Source organism: Desarmillaria tabescens (assembly GCF_030435595.1).
Source record: "Desarmillaria tabescens strain CCBAS 213 chromosome Unknown EV420scaffold_23, whole genome shotgun sequence".
Taxonomy (NCBI): domain Eukaryota; kingdom Fungi; phylum Basidiomycota; class Agaricomycetes; order Agaricales; family Physalacriaceae; genus Desarmillaria; species Desarmillaria tabescens.
The window spans coordinates 492,413-516,158 of NW_026848322.1; the positions used below are offsets into that span (position 1 = coordinate 492,413).

At 48.8% G+C, this 23,746-nt stretch overlaps 8 protein-coding genes across 8 annotated transcripts; 5 read left to right on the forward strand and 3 right to left on the reverse strand.

Moving 5' to 3' along the window:
* Positions 1 to 3,694: 3,694 nt before the first annotated feature.
* Positions 3,695 to 5,140, reverse strand: EV420DRAFT_1749011 (uncharacterized protein; the record flags this gene model as incomplete). Its single annotated transcript, XM_060480268.1, has 4 exons — positions 4,836 to 5,140; positions 4,566 to 4,781; positions 4,353 to 4,516; positions 3,695 to 4,303 (listed from the first exon to the last, which is right to left on the reverse strand). Exons 1-4 carry the CDS (start codon positions 5,011 to 5,013, stop codon positions 3,695 to 3,697), a joined length of 1,167 nt encoding a protein of 388 aa, XP_060329455.1. The 5' UTR covers positions 5,014 to 5,140.
* Positions 5,141 to 5,556: 416 nt separating this feature from the next.
* EV420DRAFT_1551740 (uncharacterized protein) lies at positions 5,557 to 6,843 on the forward strand. Its single transcript, XM_060473484.1, has one exon. The coding sequence runs from the start codon at positions 5,613 to 5,615 to the stop codon at positions 6,594 to 6,596; it is 984 nt and encodes a 327-aa protein (XP_060329456.1). The 5' UTR covers positions 5,557 to 5,612; the 3' UTR covers positions 6,597 to 6,843.
* A 1,557-nt stretch (positions 6,844 to 8,400) lies between these two features.
* EV420DRAFT_1551741 (uncharacterized protein) lies at positions 8,401 to 9,103 on the reverse strand. Its single transcript, XM_060473485.1, has one exon. It carries the CDS (start codon positions 9,061 to 9,063, stop codon positions 8,665 to 8,667), a length of 399 nt encoding a protein of 132 aa, XP_060329457.1. The 5' UTR covers positions 9,064 to 9,103; the 3' UTR covers positions 8,401 to 8,664.
* A 1,134-nt stretch (positions 9,104 to 10,237) lies between these two features.
* On the forward strand, positions 10,238 to 10,999 carry EV420DRAFT_1551746 (uncharacterized protein; the record flags this gene model as incomplete). Its single annotated transcript, XM_060473486.1, has 2 exons — positions 10,238 to 10,366; positions 10,436 to 10,999. The coding sequence occupies 2 exons, from the start codon at positions 10,238 to 10,240 to the stop codon at positions 10,997 to 10,999; spliced, it is 693 nt and encodes a 230-aa protein (XP_060329458.1).
* Positions 11,000 to 11,149: 150 nt separating this feature from the next.
* Positions 11,150 to 12,399, reverse strand: EV420DRAFT_1644299 (uncharacterized protein; the record flags this gene model as incomplete). The annotated part of the gene is made up of 3 exons (XM_060477628.1): positions 11,150 to 11,697; positions 11,770 to 11,990; positions 12,272 to 12,399. The coding sequence occupies 3 exons, from the start codon at positions 12,397 to 12,399 to the stop codon at positions 11,150 to 11,152; spliced, it is 897 nt and encodes a 298-aa protein (XP_060329459.1).
* A 3,556-nt stretch (positions 12,400 to 15,955) lies between these two features.
* On the forward strand, positions 15,956 to 17,676 carry EV420DRAFT_1551753 (uncharacterized protein). Its single transcript, XM_060473487.1, has 4 exons — positions 15,956 to 16,165; positions 16,284 to 16,624; positions 16,685 to 16,840; positions 16,892 to 17,676. The coding sequence occupies exons 1-4, from the start codon at positions 16,078 to 16,080 to the stop codon at positions 17,186 to 17,188; spliced, it is 882 nt and encodes a 293-aa protein (XP_060329460.1). The 5' UTR covers positions 15,956 to 16,077; the 3' UTR covers positions 17,189 to 17,676.
* Positions 17,468 to 19,679, forward strand: EV420DRAFT_542608 (uncharacterized protein). The gene is made up of 3 exons (XM_060482522.1): positions 17,468 to 17,857; positions 17,910 to 18,073; positions 18,121 to 19,679. The coding sequence occupies exons 1-3, from the start codon at positions 17,746 to 17,748 to the stop codon at positions 19,372 to 19,374; spliced, it is 1,530 nt and encodes a 509-aa protein (XP_060329461.1). The 5' UTR covers positions 17,468 to 17,745; the 3' UTR covers positions 19,375 to 19,679.
* Positions 19,680 to 21,211, forward strand: EV420DRAFT_542363 (uncharacterized protein). The gene has a single exon (XM_060482521.1). It carries the CDS (start codon positions 19,985 to 19,987, stop codon positions 20,711 to 20,713), a length of 729 nt encoding a protein of 242 aa, XP_060329462.1. The 5' UTR covers positions 19,680 to 19,984; the 3' UTR covers positions 20,714 to 21,211.
* The last annotated feature ends 2,535 nt before the right edge of the window (positions 21,212 to 23,746 follow it).

The following is a 23,746-nucleotide window of genomic DNA, read 5'->3' on the forward strand; positions in this document are numbered from 1 at the left end:
ACCTCTTCATCCTAACACGGTACCAAATCGCCCGTGGACTCATATCTCCATCGATATGATCACTAAACTCCCTGATTCCAAAGGGAACAATGCCATTCTAGTCATCGTGGATCAATTTTCCAAGACCATCATCCCAATTGCCTGCACAGAGGAAATCTCATCCCTAGGCTTCGCCAAGATCTTACGGGACCACGTTTATGTACCGTATGGCATTATGCCCGAGAAGGTTATCTCTGACCGAGGAGCAGTTTTCGTTTCCAAGTTCATGAAAGAGTTCTACGCTCTTCTCCAAGTCACCGGGAACCCGTCCATGGCCTATCACCCACAGACGGATGGACAAACCAAGAGGGTGAATCAAGAAATTGAAAAATACCTCAAGATGTTCATAGCCTACCGACAAGACGATTGGAGCGAGTGGTTGCCCCTTGCGGCATTTACTCACAACAATCGAAAGCATTCCGCCACCGGTTTTTCCCCCTATAAAGTTGTCTTTGGCCGTGACGGGGAGGTTATCAAAACCACCCAACGTCGAGACGCAGTACCAGCTGCCTCCAAACTAGTTCAAGGGATCCAGGAAATCCAAGACAAGGCTCGGGAATCCCTAGAACGAGCAGCTGAGTCAATGAAGAAAGCTTATGACAAACACAAGGGGGAGGCATGAAAGTATCAGGTGAGAGATAAGGTTTGGTTGGACTCCACCAACCTAAATCTTCCGCGACCAACGAAGAAACTAGGGGACCGACGAGTAGGGCCATTCGCAATCCTTGCAAAAAAGGGAGCGTCAGCATATGAACTGAAGCTTCCCGTGAAATGGCGAATTCACAACTGGTTCAACGAATCATTGTTAACTCCGTACCATCCCCCGGAATTCACCAACCAACCGCGTCCTGAAAGGCCACCCCCAGAGCTTATTGATGATGAAGAAGAATATGAAATCGAGGAAATCGTCGAAGAAAGAGACCGAATCATCGGCCGTGGACAGACTCGCCGCACCATTACTGAATACTTGGTGAAATGGAAGGGTTACCCAATTGAAGAGAATTCTTGGGTAAAACGTTCGGACATGGCCAATGCCGAGGAACTCGTCAACAACTACGAGGCACGTATCCAAAAGGTTACTTGGACCGTGAATGCAAAAGGAAAGACAGTCAGAGTCGACGACAAGATACCTCGAAACTTGCCAGTCAAGTACCATGACCCCGACACGCCATGTGTCACCGACATCGAGATGGTGTACTCCTCTGAGTGTACCAATCCAAGACACTCCAACGCCCAACAAGACTCCTATGCCTCTTCTGAAGTCATCGATATTATCCACCTCTTCGATGACTGTCCTGACAAAGAAAACGAGGTGAACCTACAGAACCTCGAACGCATATGAGAAAACTGGGACTCAGATACCAACAACGATGACGACACAGACGATGATACTTGGTCATTCCATTCCGATTCACAATATTCATCCTCAAACGGCGCCGGCGATTCAAACGACTCGTCTCAGACGAGCGCAAACTAGATGTCAAATTTCAACGGTGTAGAAGGGGATTTCCACTGCTCAATCATGAGCATTGAACCCTTAGGGACCGTGGGTCCCGACAGACAGATGAGGCCTAACCAGCGCAAGGTGGCTCAGGAAGGCTAGGAACCTGAGTCCAGGGGGAGAGAGGGTCAGAGGCCGAACACCACCACAAAAAGTGTGAATATGTTATTGAACATTACAAACTGTTGGATGGTATATAAGTGGATCCAATTATGGCGCTGGAGTATAAAACAGTATAACCGGGCCATATTATTATTTCAGGTAATATGTCTTTATATCCCCTCCTGAGCAGGGTTATAACTGCTAGTAAGGGAAAGCAATCTTGGCCTGGGTTCTTTCGGGTTTATAACTGGTTATGAGATATATAAGCTCAATCACTGGTCACCTACATTCAATCCTAGGTGCAGCTAGCTCTTTTCTCTTGCTCTGTATCTTCCAAACGCTGCAGCCTCAAAGTGTGCTGACATCCAAACTTAGCAATAGCCGGCCTTTGAGGCTGGATGTCACGTGATGTCACACGTCAACGGTTACGATTGTGACAATCTGAGCTTTGTCCTTCCCTCCCACCTTCATCTATGACATTACCCCAACCTGCATCCTACATCTATTCTTCTCCCGATTCTCAAGATCAGCCCCATAGAAGACCAACATCAAGCCAAAGAAGACCGAGTTGTGTCCCTATCTGTTGACAGGACCTTAGCACGGATCACGACTCCCGAGGATGCATGAGATTTGCACTGACGAGTGGGAAGAGGGGATAAAGGGTGAGGACAGTGATATTGAGAGTCAAGAGGGATGAGAACGGTAGGAATAGAACAACGGCGAGTCGAAGCATGCAGGATATACAAAAAGTGAGTGAATTCTGGAGCATATATGCGCATATGTTCTCATTTTTGTGAACGCTAGACAACGCTTCATGCTCAGCATCGGATTCCGCCTTAGTAAGTACACTGACGTTCTTCGGTGTGACTAATGCGCGTTCCATATATTCAAAGCACAAGTAGGATTGCGTGAGATAAGTCCTCTCACTCATTTATCTGCCTTTTCGCTAATATTGTTCTTTAAGCACGTTTTTGATTCACCCAGCGGATGTACCAATACTGGCAATGCACATGCACATCCGCCCGAGAGTCCCATCACAAGGATGGATGCTGCCTCGTATTGGGCTGAAGCTATCACCGGTCACTGCCTAGATGCCTTCATATTTTTGTCAGTGCTTTTTTCCGTTGCCATTTTTGCAATCTAACTGATCTCTTGAAGTTTGCCTTGGCTTGCAGCGATTTTTATCTAGAATACTACTATTGCTTACCGTTAACATATTGAATGATATTGCATTAATCCCATCTGATATGTGCGAGCTGTGAGGACCTAGTGAGCTGTGATATTCAGTAATTCAAAGTAATCTGTCGTAAAATCTTTCTTAAGTATTATAATCTCCTCAAACCCTTATCTATAGATATTATCTCCAACCTGTTGCGGCTCAGATTATAAAGGTATTTCATCGTTCACTGGGTTTATTTGCTATTATATTCGGACTCATATTCCTCTTACGATAAATTGGAGTTACGTCAGATATCTTTATAACCAATGCTACCGTTTACATTGTTTATAACGGGTTCTCTTGTTTATCTAGTGTTACGATGAGTGACTTTGGTATGTACCCGTTCCTAAAACTTGCCCTCTTTTTGTGGTGACACGAAGTGACTTTTTTGTGGTGTAGCGGAGGCCCAATCGATCCTGTTTTAAAGCAGAAGGGAGACCCTCATACTCGCTCATGTGGAAGGAAGGAGAAACGAAGGTTCAGTGTCTCATCGGGACGAATGAGCCTTAAGGAGGGGGTAATGTTACGGTTATTCTTTTTCTTTTTCTTTTTCCTTTTCTTTTCTTTTCCTTTCTTTAGTCAGCCGGATTACGCACAAGCGATCATCACAGACTGACTCCCACAGTACTATTTTTAGCTACCAACGTGTATTTAAGTAGAGCCTCAGCTGGTCTAAACCCCAGCTTCGGCTAAGGTTTAATCTACCTAACATCGAACTCCGTCCTTCATGACTACTTGTCCCATCGACTTTCATCGCCTTTGACTTGTTAGAGTATCGTCTACCGAAGTGCGAGTAGCGATCCTAGCATGATCTAAGTCGATAGAGTTAGTGGCTAACAGGAATACAGAGGGAAAATGTATTGTGACAACGGTGTCTTGTATGGGCACGAGGGGTATATGATGGGAAGGAAGTTGGTGACGAGATATACAGCAAACGATATGAATGTGATAGCCCCAATGACAGATGCAATCGACACTTGTAGCGGGGCTAGAAAAACAACTAGACCCATTAGAAAGACGAAAAGCGACGCGCTCATCAGGACCGGTAGTAGTCCAATAATGACACCCACCCCCCACTGCTCTAGTCCCATGTATTGGAATTGACGGACACGGCATCTATCTCGAGGCGTGCCTGATGGAACTGCCATGTATTGATGGATCCATTGTTTGGTCAGGACAGCGAAGAGTGCGGTAGTCAGACTGAATGAGAGACTGGTGAACCACAGTCCGTTGACCAACAAATCGGAAATTGTAGGACGAAAGTTTGAGAATGGAGTGAGGTCTGAACGAGGAACGTCGTTCACGAGGGAACCATTGGCGGCTGCATGCTGGACGTCGATGAGCTCAAACAGCAGCGATGCGGTGACTTGACCATAGTCGACTTGAAGGTTCTGCGACGTCTGTGCGACAAACGTGGTGACCACGGCAGAGAAAAGACCAGCCTATCCATTCATCAACAAGACAAATTAGATCTATTAGTATTTTACTCACAAAAACAAGCAAAACATCCAATCCGTCCCTCCATCCTTCCGCCATCTCAGTGTCAAATCTAGCACATTCTTCGAGGTATGTCATCCATACCCGGGCAATTGGACCCAGCTCCTCGTACTGCTTGTCTTCGGGAAATCTTTGCTCATAATCGAACATGTTATTCCCTTTACTCTTAATGAGACATATGGAGAGGACTACGATAAATCAACACACCTCCAGCCTGTGGTACACGTTGCTGCATGCCAAATACACTGCAAAGTAACTTGCGCCATCGGGGCAGGGAAAAAGCTGGGGAATTCTCATCTAGGGCCAGAGATTGAGAATCAGTGGCAGTATCATCCAGTGTCTCTGCGTTGCCTTGAGTTTCATCGGGCGGTCCGTGCGAGTTTTCATTGTTTGCATCCTGTGCTGCATGGATCGAAGGCATAGCTGTTGTACGTTGAGTGATCAAAATGAAACAAAGAAAAAGTAAATTACACACACATTTAACTGAATCTTCTTGTGTTCTCATGTCCATCAGTCCTCCACTAGCTTTTCTTCCTCTGCGAGATGAGGAGTCGGTCGAATTCTCGACCTCAGGACGCTCATCATTGTCGGATTGGGTTTCCCCTTCGGCAGGTTTCTTCTGAATTGAATTCTCTGGTACGTCAGAGGAAGACATGTTCACAGAAGATGGTGTTACGAGGCAAGCCTTGCGATAGGCACCGGTACCGCATAGCTTCAGACAAGTCGGTCTGGAGTTCTGCTGTTTTCTTTTCGAACTCCGCACGGACCTGCACGATGGCAGACAAGTGCTAAATGGGCTGGGGCTGTCTTCCTGCATGAAGCAGCCTGCAGCCTGTGAGCCGGTATGGATCCAATCTTCCCAAAGTGACCAATCCTATAAACGAAGTTATAGATTTTGTATTCAGGATAACAAAAACCTATGACAAAAGACGAATGAAAGCGACAATTCTAAGAGTATGTCAATATGTACGTTACATATTCAAAAAGCAAGGATAACAAACGCAAACGAGTCATAGAAGTAGTTAATCAATGGTGTCCGTTTTTTAGTCGTACATGTCGTTACGATGACTTTCCTACCCTTCCAAAATGGCTCATATGTGCAACCCCCAATCCTGAACGTCGGCCTTCACTCTGCCGCTGCTCCCAGGATGGTCGTACATCCCTAGTGCTCTCTAGCGTCTCATTGATCATCACTCAGGCCCCTCAACCTCAAAATTTTTTGGAATATAACCCCCACTCAACACAGCTGGCCACATGTTGTCCAGCCACGAGACGTTAGATTACCTTCACAGCCAGACTGAAGCTGCCTTCGTCGCTGCCGGTGGTGAACCATCATCCTCAGCTGCACCACAGAAGAAGAAACGCAAGAAGGATCCTAACCCCTCTGATCTTCACGCTCTCTCTCCAACCGCGGAATGGCCTTCCCTGTTGGCAGATCTACATTCCCGAACAGAGATACAGCTCAACTCTCTTCATGACCAAGTTCAGTCACTCGCAGCGGCCACTACCACTCCTCATTCGCCTGTTGACATGGGCCACCTGCCTACCGACATCGCTAATCTTCAGAAATGTGTGTCCGAGTTGTCTGCCATCGTCACTAGCCGCTTCCTTCAGCAACATTCAGCCATTGCTGGTTTGACAGCATCCACCGCCTCCCTCCCCTCTCTGTCTGAGACGTTGAAACGCAACTCGAATCGCTTGACAAATATCGAAACACAAATTCTGTCCATGCCACGTACTGGCCCCTCAACAGACACGTATCGTGTCCTAGAGAGCCGAGTGGCTGAGTTGGAAAAAACCTTGCTTTCAATCTCGACGCCCACCACGATTGCAAAGCCCTCTTCCTGGCTGACTTCAGACATCTCCCCTCACGCTCCTGCTCCATTACCCACACATTCAGTCGACCCATCCCTCCAGGTCGTCGTCAGTGGGGTTCGTGCTGTAGGCAATCATTACGACTATGTCGCACAGCTCATGGGATGCATGCCCACTCTTTCAATGACTGTGGTTTCTTCCGTGGAGCATCTAATAAGTTCGCCGGGTACCATCGTAATCACGTTCCGGACGGCGCAGAACGCTAAAGACTTCATGTCTGCTGCCCGTTCCCTGCCGGAGCGCTTCCGTCATTATTGGTTCCTCTGGGCTGACAACCCAGATTCTCCGATTGCGTCGGCTTCCGCCTCTCTATCAAAAGGTTCTCCCTTGACTGGACCCTTTGTTGATGACCGTCATGGGTAGGTGGCATCGTATCATCTCCCAGGACGCCCGATAATTTAGTTCTGTGCTTGATTAACAGTACTCTTACCAACACTACTGATTTTTTACCTAACCTTGATGATCATGTATCGCCTATGTATGTAATTGTATCTCATTGTTTCCTATTCCTACTTCATGTCTACCCCTTCTGTTCCCATAGGCCTATAGTGTCACCACCACCTCACTTGTATGTACCATCACTATGCTTAATACTGTCTGTCGAATCAGTCTTCATCTCGTGTAGGAATGAGTGTGTTCCTCAATGGCTTTCATTATGCTCGTGGAACATCAACGGTCATTTGCCATTAAAGATAAGACGACGAGATGTTTCTTCAGTCATTTGGAGGAACGACGTCACCGTATTCTTTGAGACCTGGTTGACTCCCCATACAGAGTCTTATACCAAAATACCACTAGGCCACAGGGCTGTCTTTCGATCCCGACCACATACTGGTGGGAGGCCATGGGGCAGCCTATGTGCTATCGTTAAAGACGATCTGCGTTGCTCCATGATCGATGAGCTCTCACGCCCTGATCTTTTGGTTTTGCAACTTCCCTGTTGCTACTTAGTTGCGGCTTACATCGCTCCCATAACCTCAAAGGCATGCACAAGAGCACCTATCCATCCTTTCCAATACTTTACAGAAGCTGTAACTTTCTTGGCGGCGAATTCTACCCTGCCAATTGTTGGCTTGACCGACGTTAATGGTCGGATTGGTACTAACCTCCCGGCCAATGCACCTTCATGCCTGTCGCGACCAAGATCTGTGGACGTGAAGACGAATGCAAGAGGCAATGACTTCATCGAGTTATGTTACGATACAAATATGAGTGTTCTCAACGGCTTGGAGCTGAATGACACCACACACAATCGCAGTTTCACCTACGCCAATGCTTTTACCTCCTTCCAGCCCGGTGGCACCTCCGTCGTGGATTACGCATTTGTATCTCATGCCCTTGCCTTGGACCCTGATAACATTCGCTTCACCATCGGAAACAGAGGTCCCGCCGATCATACTCCTCTGACAGTATCATTACAATCTATGGACAGTTTATATGATTTGCCACAGTCGACAGAGAACATCCCTCGAATCACAGACCTTCGTGCGGAAAAGCATGCCGAAATTGCTGGTCCACTTGACCAAGATGTTATTGATGTTCTCGACACCGCTGTTTCAGCAATTCCGACCGACGCCGATCGTTTACATTTATATGGAGCTTTGTGTCCATGCGTGAAGAAGAATGCTGGACCATGTTACTCTGCATGGATCACCAGTACTCCGGGCAATACACACGGACATCGCCTATTAACTGCCGCCATTCATTGGGGTCTATGTTCCCCCCGTAATCGAACAATTGCTTATGGAACAGTCCCTGATTCTCGCTCCGCCTTTGGTTCAGCCACACATAGGGTTTTACTTGCAGCAGTGATGGTTGCTGTCACCTCTTTGGGAGTCGACTCTCCCTTACAGATTGTGGTCAATAATCAAGATGTCATTGATCTCATATGCTATGAGGCCCCTTTACGTGCTGCTAGAGGCTGGATCGGACCCAACGATGACATCCTCAAGTTGGTGGTGCAATGTTTGACTGAAAGGAGGGCTTCTACACAGTTTCTTCTCCTTAGAACGGGTGAGAGGAACGAGACTTTTGATAACGCAACCGTAGCGGCGCAGAATGCATCTCGCAACCCTGGTGCATTGCCTTCTCATATGGGTAGAGCAGAATGGGTAGATCTGTCTCAATCATTCCTTGAGGACTGTAGGGATTTGGAACAAGCTGAACTATTGGATCATGCAGACGATTGTCATCCACTTCTGAAAGTATGGTCAAGGGTTCGCTACTCCAAGCTTCCTCCCACCCGTTCCTCATCACCTATTGATTCCCAACACCCGATATCCGCTCCTCCTACGAAATGTAAACAGACTGGCATCCCTGTCCCTCTTACAGATGGTGGTGACATAGATGTTGCTTCCGAGGCCCATCGTGGTAGACGGGCAACGAGAAAGGCCATGTGGACAAATTTACAGGCTCTTACGGAGGTTGCTTGTCACGCTGATTTTTGGAAGTTGATTCGTTCCTGGTCAAATCCTGCCCATAGTTCACTACCACGAGTCTCTCTTCCATCCCTCACAGGTACCTTCCAGAGTCGAATGAATCTACCCGACACTCTCCCTGAACATTGGGATAAAGAGGCTCGTGCGTATGCTGCAGCAGCAGCGGAAGCACTTCCTACCACAACTATCGATAGCACACCTGGAAGAATTTTTTCCCGTGATTTCTTAGTTGATGACATCGTAGAGTGGAAACGGTTTATACATCGTAAGAGGAAGAAGAAAAAAGTTTGCGGTCTCGATGACATCAGTACAGATGACATTCTGCTCATTCCCAGTGACATCCTTGCAGATTTTTTCAACAGATGCTTGGCTGCACTTGATGCACCGAACATTTGGTTTACAACTATTCTTACTGCCGTGCTCAAATCCAACAAGAGCGATTTGGACCCCGAGAATTACCGCATCATTGGCTTGCAATCTTGCTTCCTGAAGGCCTTCACTTGGCTCATAGATCGTCGGTTCAGGGAATGGATGGAGCTTAACGACATCTTGCCCCCTTCTCAGAATGGATTTCGAGAGCATTATCGCACCAATAACAATATGTTCATTTTGCGCACTGCAATCGATCGTTCCCGAACAGAAGGGAAGCGCCTTTACGTCGCGTTCGTTGATCTCGTCAATGCCTTCCCTTCCACTGACCAGCCAACTCTCTGGGCCAAAATGACCACACTAGGAGCTGCGGGTCCAATTATGGATTGGCTGCGTATGATGTACCGAAAGATGGAATACGTTGTGAAATTGGGTCCCCATCACTCCGACGCCTTTCAGTCCATCATAGGCATTCTCGCCGGGGATAGCTTGTCTCCCGGGTTATGGAACATCTACTTCTCTGATTTTGCTGTGCCTGACCGACCAGACGATATCATTTTCAATGGTCACCATATTTCTCATGTCGAACAAGCCGATGACATTGTGTTGTTTTCAACGTCAGTAGAAGGACTGCAGGCGAAGCTGGACTGCTTGTTTCATTGGTGCTGCCATAATTCGATGACTATTTCGGACTCCAAAACCAAAATTTGGATTGCAGGTCCCTTGCCTACACGTTTGCCTGTTCTCTTCGTTGGCGGTCGCGCCCTTCAGTGTGTCTCCAAGCACAAATATGTTGGGATCACTTTGTCATCTACAGACAGGTACTACATCTCTCGGAGTTCCTTATTTCCTTGTCTCACGCCTCGTTACTTCTCGTGCAGGTTAATTTTTAAAGAGCACTACTACATTAAAGCTTCAAAGGCACGGAAATCTGTTAACGCTTTGTTTGGAGCAGAGAACTTCGTGGGCACAATCCCTCCGAAAGGCGGTATTGATGTCTACATGGCTACTGTTGATCCGCATTTGATGTCTGCGTGTGACGTATCCATCGATATTGATTCCACATTGCTTTCCCAAATGGAGCGTGTTCAGAACCAGAACCGTTTCATTCGGCGATTGCTAGGCATCGCTCAGCGTTCGCCCCTCGCCATGCTGTTTTCTGAGTCCGGCATATGGCCCATCAAGTATCGTAGAATCATGCTCGCCCTTCGCTACTGGGAATACGCGTTATCACTTCCCGACGATCATTTCTTATCCTATGCCATGACCGACTCACTCGCTCTTGCCAGAGCAAAGAAAGCCTCGTGGATCGGGGACCTCGTTCATGTCTTACGAAACCTGAATAAGCCTGTGTTCATTGATTTGGCTCACAATTGGCTTCCGGGCGATATCGAGAGGATTATAACTGATGTTGAGCAATCCTGCCTCTCAGACATTTCCTCGTTCATGGCGACATCCTCCAAGGCCCTCTTGCTACGTCATCGACCTCATCCCCCTGCCCATGCACATCCTGAAATGCTGCAGAAATCAGCTGTGGCAAGTTTTCGTTCTTATCTCAATGTTCCCATTCCTGCCCATCGAAAAGCGCTAGTGCGCCTGTTGACGTCTTCTCATACACTTGCCGTCGAGGTCCTCCGATGGGCGGAACGAAGGCGTCCTCCCGTTCCCCGCTGTCAGCGTTTGTGCCGTCTTTGTGGTTCAGAGGTCGAGGATGAGGCACATGTTTTGCTGTACTGCGACGGAACTGGCGACTTACAGGATTTACGTGCCCGTTTCTTTCACAACATTTTCGCACTGGCAAGTCCTCCCCTTGCAGCTGCGCTGAAGTCCGCATCATTTGGACTCCATGTTCTCCATATCCTTCTGGATAGTGACGATAGTCGAGTCCTTACTTCTTTTGCCAAGTACGTTTTTGACGTGTTCCGAGTTATCAACTGTACACCACTGTATCATCCATAAATACTCGAATTCTGTAAACTTCTGTGTTTCGTTTCTCCGTTTCGATACCCACTTGAGCACCCTGCGAAGAGTCTCTACTCCGCGAGACGCACTCAACAGTGTGATTACAACGGTATGAGCCTTCGCAGCCACAGCACATGGTTCGCCATGTCAGGGCTGTGGACCCGGCCGTTCCTTATTGGGACCTGGCGCCGGTAACACCACCACCACCACCACCTTCGCCCGCATCTGCTGCTTGTGCACATTAATCAACGGCTCCATCTGTATCCCAGCCGGTAATGGCTGCAGCGCGCTGAATACTTCAGGGTGAGAGAGCGTATCGTAACTGTATGTGACCAAGTCGATGGAAGCAGGTGTGGTGGGAGACGTGCCAGGGTCAATCAAATCGGGCTGATGAGAATACTCTGTCAGCTGAGAAAGATATATCCCGATGAAAGGAATACATTCCGTAGTATCGGCCTGTTTGGACGACGTGCTGGTGCTATTATGGGTGGAATGCGTAGGGCTCGCTTTGATTGGTGCGCTGTTAGCTCTGTCCCCATTAGTTGTATGGGCGGTTCCATTCGTCTTCCTGACACCCCCACTGACAATGGACGACGCATGTGAAGATGGCTCGATTGGCTTTGCGTCGATAATGGTGTCCACTGCACATCGAATGTGCCTGAAATTGTCGTCACTCGTCGTCCAGACGTCCACGTCTTCAAATCATCGAAGGTGCGTTTGTCTTGGTACGAGAGGCTCTCCCATCTACGTTTCATAGCCCTCTTTACCCTTCACCCACACTATCTCACCCTCGTCCTCACACAAGCAAACGATGGACACGAGATGAGGATCTTCATACCACGACGTTGCTGGCGACTGGTCCTCGTCGTCGAAGGGAAGATCATCGAGGCAGATCGCAATAGGGTGAGCATCCTTGAATGTAGACGAGGCAGGACTCCTAGGACTTGATCTGCCGTCGAGTCCTGGTAACAAAGGCATGGCGCCTCCTCTAACAGTTGGTCAAAATCGGGTCATTCCATCAACGGAGAGCCTATTGCTAGCGGAAAAGATTGATGTGCAAAGTCGTGCCAATTGTCTGAATTTTGACCTTATTAAGCGATAAATAGAAACAAATTAGCTAAAATGAAAAACTAGATACCACATGCGATCAAACTTACCCACAGGACGCCACTCAGTGGTTTAAGAGATGCCTTCGAAACAGGATATCGTGAGGGACCGAAGCAGAGAGGTAAGGCAGTGAAACAGAAAATAGATGAGAGCCGTTAACACGGAGGCGTAACGACTGGCTTCTTTAACTCGACGTTGTTCCGGTATTCGATTTCGGATATCGTGTTCTGCGACGCATCAGATAGAGAACGGGACAGCTGCCGACGGACATGGGAGGACGTCAACGTCATCGAGCCAGAAGTGACATTACGTCATTCCACGAGGTTGATTCTCTGGGCTCGCCGTTTGATCTTGCGACGTCTACTTGGAGACGTGAAGATAACAAAGGTCAGCAAGTCCTGACAAGTGCTCTTGAAGGACAGAGATCTACTCCTCGTCGATTTACTCCCATTGCAACATGAACAAGGGGGTTATCTACGCGTTGAATGTGAGTAGGTAGGTATAACTAATCGACATGTCCTTCCTCACCAATTACATGAGACACGCGATTCCCAATCCGTAACTGTACAAGGGAAATAGTACCCTATCGATCCCACCAAAGAGTTGACAACTTGACACGGTGACCCTGCTTGATATCCAGCGCGAACATCACTCGATTTCCCTCCTTGAGTCACCCTCAGGCTGATGTGCACGGGATGAGAGCGTGCGGAAGAGGAGCGCATGGATGGTGTATGCAGAGAGTGTACAAGTCAACGGATGGCGGGGTAGGCTCTCCCGATTGGTCGGGGGAGGGACTGAATCGAGGAAGGGAGGTGCTGGGTCGGAGTAGTCTACGTCGCAAAATGCTTTCTCCGGACCGTCTCAAGCGAACGACGCAGCGTCAGAATGAAATCAAGAGAATTGACGCAGAGGGAAAATGGTGGCGAGTCGAAGGAGGTAGTAAGCGGGAGTGGAGGTCGCGAAAACGAGTCAAGGATACTACCTGACATGCGTCGCCGTGCACTCTGAAGCGATGTATGTCGTCGTCCTTTCGGTGAAAGGGATAAAGACGACGCTGCGGAAAGGGTAAGTACTGTGGAGGTGGGTGTCATAGCTCGACGGGATAGGAGGGTTCGAGGTTCAGCTAACGAGCGTAGGAATCACCGGCGCCCCCTTCTGAGAACGACACACCACGTCTTCCATATGACTTCTTGTCGTTGAAACACCTCAGGAGAACACCAGTGTCTTGTTCCGACCTTTCACTCCCAGAGGAAATCAGAACAGGCTCGAAATGCCTGGTGGATACTACGACTCTCTGGGTCTTGCGTCTGGGGATTGAAGGTGAGCAGACCGTGGGCAGAAGGTCGTCATGTCGGAATCGCTCGCGCCTTGACGCGCTGATGTATGTCACCGTTCTTCAGGATGCACCGCCGTGAGAAGATGGCACTGCAGGAAGGGTGCCATCAAGGTGGACGACGCGACTTCCCCGCCTTTACCTGCACTCGCTTTCCGCAACAAATCTATCCTTGTTTCTACGGATGAAAGCATGTCAGTTCGAAGCGAGCTTCCTCGGTGACACGGTGAACTGTCGGCGAATAACTACGTCGAGGGAGCGGGAGAGGATTTATCAAAGCGGAAACGGAGGCCTCGGTTCTTTTCCCACGCTTCTGGGACCTCAACGTAACGTTTACGCGCAACACTCCCATACAGAACGTCGCTTCTCCCGCGCACAACCTTCCCATCGCTACCATTCTCACTTATTCCACCTTCACGGTACTCAGCCTTCCCACAGTCGTTATCACGGTGACATCTCCCTGAAAGGATGGCAGCATACACTGTTTCAGAATACATCAATCCGTCGTGACGACTTATCGATACGTCGCCTCGATTACTGGGTGTTAACCACCTAGGGCAGCGTCGTCACTGGAGGAGATTTCAGGAGCAAGCTTTCTACGATGTGTTCCCTCTTCCACCACCTTCCCGTATGCGCTCCCATCAACTTTGCGCAACAAGTGCTCTTCCCTCCTAGGACAAGTTCTCCATCAACGATGTCCTACTACTCACTTGATGGGAACCACTCCAAATCCTCCTCTTCAGTTAATCATCTTCGCCTACTCTCATCTGCAACGTCGCTGAATGAGGTCAGGGGGGAACGAATCACTTCCACTGGGCACTCACCTTTCCGTAGCCCTCTTGTTGTAGCTCGGCGCGATGGTAGCTGTGGAGAGAGAATAGCAGCGGTTCTGCTCAACTCGTATGCGCGGAGACTCAGCCCATCCATTCCTCGTACGAGAGGTTGGGGTCGTTCACGGAAATTTGACCCTGCCTCGACGCACTCGTTCCAAATATGCGAGCCTCTACCATCATTGATGGTAAGCGCTTAGCCTCTTTTTCTTTTCACATCTCACTTGTCATTGTCTCTCCTCAGCTCAATTGAGCAGAATGGTTCGCTCGATTTTGGCTCCCAGTGACCAGTACATGCGTCGACGGACTGAAAGTAGCCTCATCATGGCGATGTCTCAAATCCTTTTTATGTTAGGGTACTATAAACGAAGGTTTGGGATGTTGAAGGTGCGTCAACTGTATACTCATTCCGTTTTTCATTATAATGCCCGGCAGCGCAGAACGCGTGCGCGCACCCACCAACAACCACGACACGACACGTCGGCACCACGACACCCTGCATCCATCCGGTGTGGATGTGCATGCTGCCCGAATGACATCCCTCTCCCTTGCACGACGCTCGCCTACCTCGTCTGGCGCCGACACGAATACGCATCCTTCTTGTGATACTGCCGTCATGGAGGGGTGAGTGTCGTCGTCCTCGGCCTTTGGTTTCTGCTAATGGCTGTTCTCTGCAGTTTCCGCATCGTTGCCCTGGCTGGCGACAGAACGCACGAAAGGAACGCAGCGACCCCCGTTTTCACGGCGACGCTGAAGACGACTCTTGTGGTATCCTTGGGAAGTAGACCGTGCGTCTACTATACGATCATTCCATCTGGATTCTAAGATCAAGCTGCCTATGCAGAACCACACGCGCGTCGACCAACAGCGACGACAACACACATTCCCGTACGCTGACATGATCATGTAGCGATGCTGCGCTGTTATGGAGGTTGACGACGAGGACTTGCAGTCTGTATGGGTATCTGTCAATGCCTCGCGTGGCCCGTACACACAAAACATCGACGAATATATCAGTTTACTCTTCACATGACAGTTCAGAGCAAGGGGAACCTCCCCCATCACCTTTTGCATCTCTCCACTGTTCGATACGGGCGTGTACGCAGCCTGGCTCCCAGCTTAGCAACAGAAAATAAAGGCACGCACCCATCGAATTCCCTGCATACCGGCCCAAAATCCCTCTCCGTCAGCAACACGATCTCTTTCTTCCGGCTTCGTATCAAGAGGCACGGCAAACACGTCATTAACACCGCTGCCCTCCCATGCAACGGGAAACATCCACTTGTATCTCGTTACCTGCTCAGTGCTCACTGAACCGTCTGCGATACTTGGGAACAGATACAGTAGAATTGACCGTCCCTCGGCAAGTTGTGGTAATAGAAGAATTCCTCCATCCGGGGAGGAAAGACGAGATACTTTGACGACTCATTCAGTACATCTGTGCTGGAATGAGATGTCTTTACTTCTGATGGTGTGATTACGAGGCTTCTTGTAGAAGGGAAGGTCGTGGAGATCCGTAGTCTGGATGTGTTCGGGCTGGAAAAAGTTGGTTATATGGATGAGAAGAGAAAGAAATGGAGACTGTACCTCAAAACCAATGCGCGAAGAAATGTGCTGTTGATGGATGGCGCTGTAATTTTGACGATGAATGAAGGCCCTGGCGTCCAGGGAGAGGCCGACGACGAGGAATTTGGGTATAACTTGGATGGTACTAGTAGAAAACGAGCCGGTCCGGGTCTGATACTTGTCACCAGTCACGTGGCAGTTGTCACAGCGTCGGATCTCGAGGAGCTCAGCTTGAACTAATGGCCGACACTGTATCTGAGATGGAATGGTATCGCGGCTACGTCCCGCTATTTCCATACGAATTCGACCCTTCTGATCCCAAAAACAGTGAAACAATACTGTCGTCAACTCGCACACTTCCGCCAGCTCGCTTTCAAAAACCCTCTGCACCCCGGACTCGTCTTTGACATTACCATCGCACCCCGCCGAGAAGCTGTTCGCACAGATTCCAAGTTCCGCGAGCTTCCCCAGTTCGCTCTCCAAGGTGGTGATTTCCAGTTTGTTTTGAAAAATGCGATACAATGCGAGCCGGAACTCGGACTGTCTCAGATTTGGGTTGCAGAAGTGAGAAAGAAGGGTGGTCCTGAGCCTGAGTCTTCTTCTTGGGGACAGGTAGTTCTCAAGCTGTTCCAAGCTTCTCTCCTTCGGTTTCCTCAGCCTACCTGGCAAGACCCTTTCAGCGAGTACTCGTGTCCCAGACAATTAGCCTGCGTCGAAGAGCTCGTGTATAACTCGCTTCAAGACATCCAAGGATGGACAATACCCTATTTTTATGGGAAACACAGGGTGCGTTTTGAATGAATGTTTATGGACTCGGAGCTGTATCGCTGATGACTAGTACCACAGTTGACGTTGCCTAATGGAGAGTCTACGAGGGTTAATGTGCTCGAATACATCGATGGCATGACCCTTGCTCAGCTGCATGACATGTATCCCACCCATATGACTACGCCATTGAAGCCGAAATTACACCATGAGTTGTTGGAGAAACTGAAAGAGCTCGTGAGTCTTTTCCCCGAATGTCTCCTTCATCATCCAATAATCTCTCTCTAGTACGTCCCAGCAATGCAAGGTATATCCGAAATCAACGCACGTCATATCGTTCTGTGTGATCTCGAACCGGAGAATATCATGATCGCCCCCGAGCCTTCGTTGAACCAGGTTGTCTTCATTGACTTTGGGCATGCGTTTATCAACACGCCCAAGGAAGTTGTCGATTCGTACAGGAATTCCCTCAAGCTGGCAACTTGCATCATTGGATGTTGTCGTCGGCATAGGGCTGACGTTACAAAGGGGGCAAAGAGGTGTTTATCTGCTGACCTGCAGGTCCCTACTTCTAGTCCTTTGTAGCTAGAGTCAATATGATTATACAAAGGCTCTAGCATTTAGGAAGAGGATTATGGTGGTGGTGAGTCAGAGCCGGCAATTTCTCCACATAGTCGTCACCTCATATGGTAGCTGGTAGCCGGCTTCTTATTGTAACTCATGCATCTCTGACGCTCCCTCGACAGTTTCGCTGCCTACTACCAAGCCTTCTATGAGCTGGACGACCTGAGTTGGCACTGAGTACCTTGGGAGTAGCACGTTGGCATCACGAACAATTGTCTGTTAACAACGAGGAGTGAGTGCAGGTGTCGGCGGGACTATTATGCATTCATGCACTGCTGTCGGAATGAACATTGTGCTCTCCGAAGTAGTATATGCTACCATCCTTTCAGGGAAAGTGACCAAAGGAATAAAGATGCATTGCGGGAAGGGTGAATACCATGAAATCATTGCCAATGCATTAGGCAGGTTCAAAAAGAAAACACTACAACGGAGCTCCGGACCGACGTTTCCGAGGCTTCCTTCAAGAATCAACATGCGGTACCGGCGCCTATCGATGCTTGCCTCGTAGCACCTCTTCCATGGCCATGCCTTCCTCTGAGGTCGAGAATTCGACCTACTACTCGTCCCGCAGAAGAAGAAAATCTACTAGAGGACTGATGGGCATGAGGACACGCGAATATTTAGTCAAAGGTATGCGTTATCAACCTTTGCTTTAGTGTCGCAAAACTTATTGAAAATTAAGGAAATGACCCATTCGACTACGAACAGAAATTCTCCGAAGATCAGCGGTACGAAGAACTGGGACCTGCTGCCAGGGTATGGAGAACATACCTTGAAGAGTGCGTTGCATTTGACATTGAGATGGTGGAAGGATGGAGGGATGGATTAGATGTTTTGTTGGTTTTCGTGGGTGCATGTAATCCAAACATATTCTTTCATTGACGGTCCATTAGGCTGGTCTTTTCTCTGCCGTAGTCACTACTTTCGTCACTCAGACATCCCAGAGCCTTCAAGTCAACTACAGCCAGGTCACCGCGTCCCTTCTTTTCGAACTCATCGACGTCACGCGTGCAGCGGCCAATGGTTCTCTTGTGAACAACATTCCTCGCTCAGATCTTACTCCCTTCTCAAGCTTTCGTCCCACAACATCTGATACCTGGGTAAATGGCCTGTGGTTCACTAGTCTCTCGTTCAGTCTCGCTACCGCATTATTCGCCGTCTTGACAAAGCAGTGGATACACCAGTACATAGGGGCTTCATCAGGGACACCCCGAGAACGATGTCACATACGTCAATTCCGGTATATGGGGCTGCAACAGTGGGGTGTAGGTCTCGTCATTGGGTTGTTACCCGTGCTCTTGAGCGTGTCGCTTGGTGTGTTTCTAGTCGGTTTGGTTATCTTCCTTATCCCGTTACAAGTGTCGATCGCATCTATCGTCGGAGTCATCAGTTTTATGTCATTTGCGGCGTACTTTGTCACCAACCTCCTTCCGATTTGGTACCCTTCATGCTCGTACAAGACACCACTGTCGCAGTATGCCTTCCTCCTCTATACGCACATCACCTGTCATCCCTTCTTCGTATCTGCGATTTCCAGACTTTGGGTACCGCCGCCTTCAGTTCAGACGGACGAGTCTCAGGACGAGCCGCCGGAGTCGTCTTCCATCAGAACACTCCGAGACGCTGAACGTGCAGTTGTAGAGATCAGCGCGGATGAGATGGACGTACATGCACTGGCTTGGCTCTTTAACATGTCTACTAACCCCAGCGTACAGAGCATCATTGTACAATCAACCAGTGCTTTACCGTTGTCATCCGTGGAGCCTCTAAAGCAGCATGCAAAAGGAATATCGGACATGTGCGAAACTTTCATCTGGCACATGGGCTGTCATCCCTGGCAGGAAAGCATCGTTGATCGCCTTGCTCGCGCAAGCCTTCGTCTTGTCATGGATGGTGAACAATCTGGGCTAGCGTGGACTCTCCCAGACGCAGAAGCGGGACGCGAAAGATGGTCCCAGGATGTCTATGCAGAGGCTTTGGCTGTTGTTGCCTACCCGGGCTATCCCGAATGTGTCCCCACAATCCGACATCTAGTGGAAACTCAGTTCAGACCATCTGAAGATAAGCGGCTTCTTCTGCAGCCCATTGTATGGGGACACCTGCTTCAGAGACTCATATCCTCTGATCTAGAAGATACCCTGATCTAACCTTTATTCCATGCTATTCCCTCACGCTATTGGCACGCTGACTACATCCCTCCACCTCTTTTCTTGGCAAAAAATGGATTGAAGATCTGTTTGCCCTCTGATTTAAGAGATGGTGCAGAATCTCTTCTGTCGGCTATTGAATCTTATCTGTATCCCTATATCGTCGATGCCATCTACCAGCGTTTCAGAGACGCTGCTGACATTGCTTTCCATCCTGATCCCACCGATGAATTCCCCGTACCTCCGGATCCACAATTACGCATACTGTTGACGATGGTCGCCTCACATTCTGTCCAAAGGGTGACCATCACTGATCCATCGATCGATAGCCTTTTCATCATGATTATCCGACACATCGGAGTGTACGTGGGCGTCGATTCATTACGGTTGCATGACGGCCCTGCATTGGGGGGCAATACACCTTCTTCGAACTGGATTGCAATCGACACGCAGTATTAAAGGTCCTGTATATGATGGTTTCCTCTGACGAATTTGGTGACACAGCCCGGATGCGAAGCAGAGATCAGTGTATCACATTGATGCTCTTCAAATACTCAAATCCACTTTCCGACGTCCTCAGTTTATTTCTGAGGACTGGTGTACACCAGCCATGGCTTCCAACTTTGTCCGGATTGCTTTTCAGGATCATTCATTAACACTTCAATCTGACAACTCCCTTTCCCATGGTGCTTCACCTGAACTTCAACTTGTTCTTTATTTCCTCCAGTTCCCCCGTGTCATAAACGAAGCCTTTGCTTATATCATTTCGGAGCGTCTCCTCGACCAGATGATCAGTTTACGCAGTGTAGCAGTAAGACTCTTACTACGAAGAATAGTACAGTCCCGAATATCGCTGCAAACAGTCCTCAGTGCCTTTATCACTGGTCTCGAGTCTGATACATTGGACCGTGGGATCTTTCATTGGGCCAGGGCATACTTGTTCCAGCCTACGAATCTCCTCACCGTTTGGGTGATTTACGTTCTACGTGACGATACCTACAACCTTCGTCGTCTCGCGCTACTGCGAAGAGATGACTTGGACCCGACTTGGACCGAGCACTTGAAGGACCTGGATACTATTGGTACGTACTATGAATTGCAAACCTTCAAGGAGAACCACGCTCGTACCATCTCAGACTTCAGGGCATTTGTTGATGGAGACTGCATGGGAGATTATGGACTTAGTTCTGAGCCTGGGCCAACCGTGACACGGAAAGTCTTGCAACTTGAAAGTCTTGCTCTGGATGAAGACCAGCCGACGGTGGGGTCGCTACGGAACCTTTGGCAACGTCTGCGACGGCATCCCGATATTGGGTCTCAGAAAAAGGTATCCGTGTAATACATATCAATATCTCCTACTCGTTCCGAACTTTTGGTGAACATTTTACTACGTGATATCTCCATTTCATTGTTTACATTATTACACCATTCATCCTATACATCTGTCTTGACTCTGCTCGCTCCTTAACGCACGAAAGATTCGGGTCTCCATGTACTCAGACTGCTCTCCCTCTTGCCTCGTCGTAGGCATGAACGACTCTGTACCCATCAGGCGCCGTCAGCTTCAAGAAAGGAAGTGAGAGTAGGTAGGCTACCTTTATATACCCTGATCTCAGCGATGTCGTTCTCCGGGTCTTGGCACCAACGTTGCAGCCTGGACACTTTGTTTCAGTTCAAGATACCCAGGTCTGGGGTGCTTCAGATTGTTACTAGGCGCGCACCAGCATCTAATGCGCATTAAGACTAAAAACTTCCGGCGTTATCGACTATAGGTATGGTGAAGCATATACAACGGAAAGGGCTACGAAACACGCGTAACCCGTTCGATGCAACACGTGTATTGACAATCATGAACGCATTTGCTGGTCAGATATCTGTCTGCCGAGTATCCTAGCATCGCGCCCTGGCTACAGCAGAAATTTTTACCGGCTAGCCAACTCTCATTATTCTTCAACTCCAGATAAATGGTATCTGTCGATATATATATAAGGTCTTGAGCTCTGCGAGCAGCTGTCGAGCAGGTTTCTGCATGTTACACTGGTTTGGCATCGCAGAAAGCTCGTACGTCTCGAGCGAACGATGCAGCGTCAGAAGGAATCGATGTTGAAGGCAGGCGGTAACTTATAAGTTGTCACGTCAGAAAAGCATGAGCATGGTTGTGGGAGGTAGCGAGTCGAGGAAGGGAGGCGCTGAGTAGGAATGGAGGTCGCGAGAACACACGCTACTGCTTGACATGCGTCGTATTCTTCGCGTCACAGAAAATTTGTTCCTAAGTGACACGGCATCAGGGTGAAAAACATCCTCCAGTAATGCTACCTTCGTGCTTGGGGGCGGTTAATACCCAGGAATTGATGTTGAGAGCAGGTGTTGTATCGAAAAGTCTTCGTGTCGGAATTGCTCGTGTTGCTCGTATTCTGAAGCGACATATGCCGCCATCCTTTCAGGGAGAGATGTCGCCGGAACCAAAGGTATAAAGACGACACTTCAGAAGGGTTCCGGTGAGTACCGTGGGGGTGGACAAAGAGTGAGTATTTGCTACTTACCATTCCCCGCCTGTCCTGCCGCTGCCTGTACCCCCCTTCCGTCATTGAGAACAGTGACGAATGTATCTTCTCCCCTGACGAAAACACGTCGTCTCAAGAAAAAATTGGATCGTGGGTTGACGCGCTCCTGCCGAGAACGCGGACGTCGTGAGGGAATGGAATCCGGCTAACGAGAGGATGAGCAACCAGTAACGTAGACTGAATGGGAGTGACTGACCATCCCCGGTTCCTCCTTCCTTCTACAGCTGCTTTCACCACTTCCGTCACACTCCGAGCTTGTCCTATGCATCGTCTGGCGACAAGATGTCCTCTTCGCGTTGCAGAAGTTGACGCGTTTCCAGGATGTGCCTCCCTGTGCTGTGCATGGTATCGTCGTGACCGAGGGAATGGAGATGGCACTACGGAAATGCTGAGTATCGGTGAAGGTGAGTGAGAAGACAACACTTACCATTACTCCTCCAATAGTCTCTCCGCTGCACAAACACACTCACTTTCCGTAGAGACAAACGTTCATGACGCCAATATGCCGTTCCCCAGATACCAACTCGGGTTGTCCAGCCTACAAAAGGCTTCTTATATGGCGAAAATGTCGCGGGAGCTGCAGGTCTTAAACTTGACAAGTCAGCTACAAAAATGAATTGTAAATCTCGTATAAAACCAACTCACAGAACGTTCAACCATCTTCACAGAGTAATCGAAGGCCTCGAATGATGTTGAGGGGCGATAAAAAGTGATAGCAAAAAGAGCATGGATGTCGCTTTGTTTGGACGGGCTCGACTCGCCGGCATCGCTTTTGGTCATCGACACTCGTCATCGGCCCAGGAATGGATCTTTTTGACGTTCTCTGGTCTCCTTCGTTTCTTCCTGAGATTCTCTATCAGGACGCGTGCTAGGCGTTGATGAATATTTGGCTGGCGTCGAATCAAGCATTCCAGTCGTCTGTCTCCCGCCAACGTTCTTGTCTCTTACCGCCATGCTCCTATATTTTACCTCTCCGTTTTACTTGTTACCCTAGTTCAAAGTTTTGCGAGATGAATTCAACACCTTCTCAAGCTACTGGGTGCTGTGTTGTGGGTAAGGATTAACGCTGATTTCATATAGTCACGGTATTGATCTCTCATTTCAGCCAACTTTTTTTAACCAAGCCAAGAGCACGATTTTTTCGCCCCACCCCACGTTAGGATATGGAGGAGACGGCCAAACGCGTATCCTAGGTGTCGGTAAGTTCTCTCGCATGCCAAAAGATGTACACACCCTCATCGACATCTTTTCATAGAGTCCATGGATGCATTCTTTGACGAATTTTTGGGACGACTCGTCATTGCTGACACGCGACGAGCTCTCCGCTAGCAACGGGACCAAATTTTGAACTTTCTACCCAAAGGCGAGGCGAGGCTGCCTTGTAGACGATGACGATGAGGAGCACGACAAATCGGAGTGAGGAAATGACGGAGCAGTGGGAGAAGATCTTGATGATGATGATGATGATCTGGATTGGTTACCCGCAACACGCCTCGTAATGGGCGAAGACGTGGGGGTATAGTACGCTACTGTAATGTAAGCCTATACCGCTACTCGTTTGAATGCTCTTCTACTTTTCGGCTCTATGGACTGTATAACTATCTGGTAAAATTCTACGTAACTTTTTTTGTGGTCTCGTTGTTTCCGTTGTATGGGTACTCTAACTACTGAGGGGGAGAAAAATAAATAAGTTGGGTGGGGGATGGGCCTTGCTCAGGCCTAGTTGACGCTGCGTCAGTTCTATCACTCTTCGTCTTCTGGTTCATGCGGCTCGGGCTCGTCTTCCCATAGCGGCATGCCCACTTCTT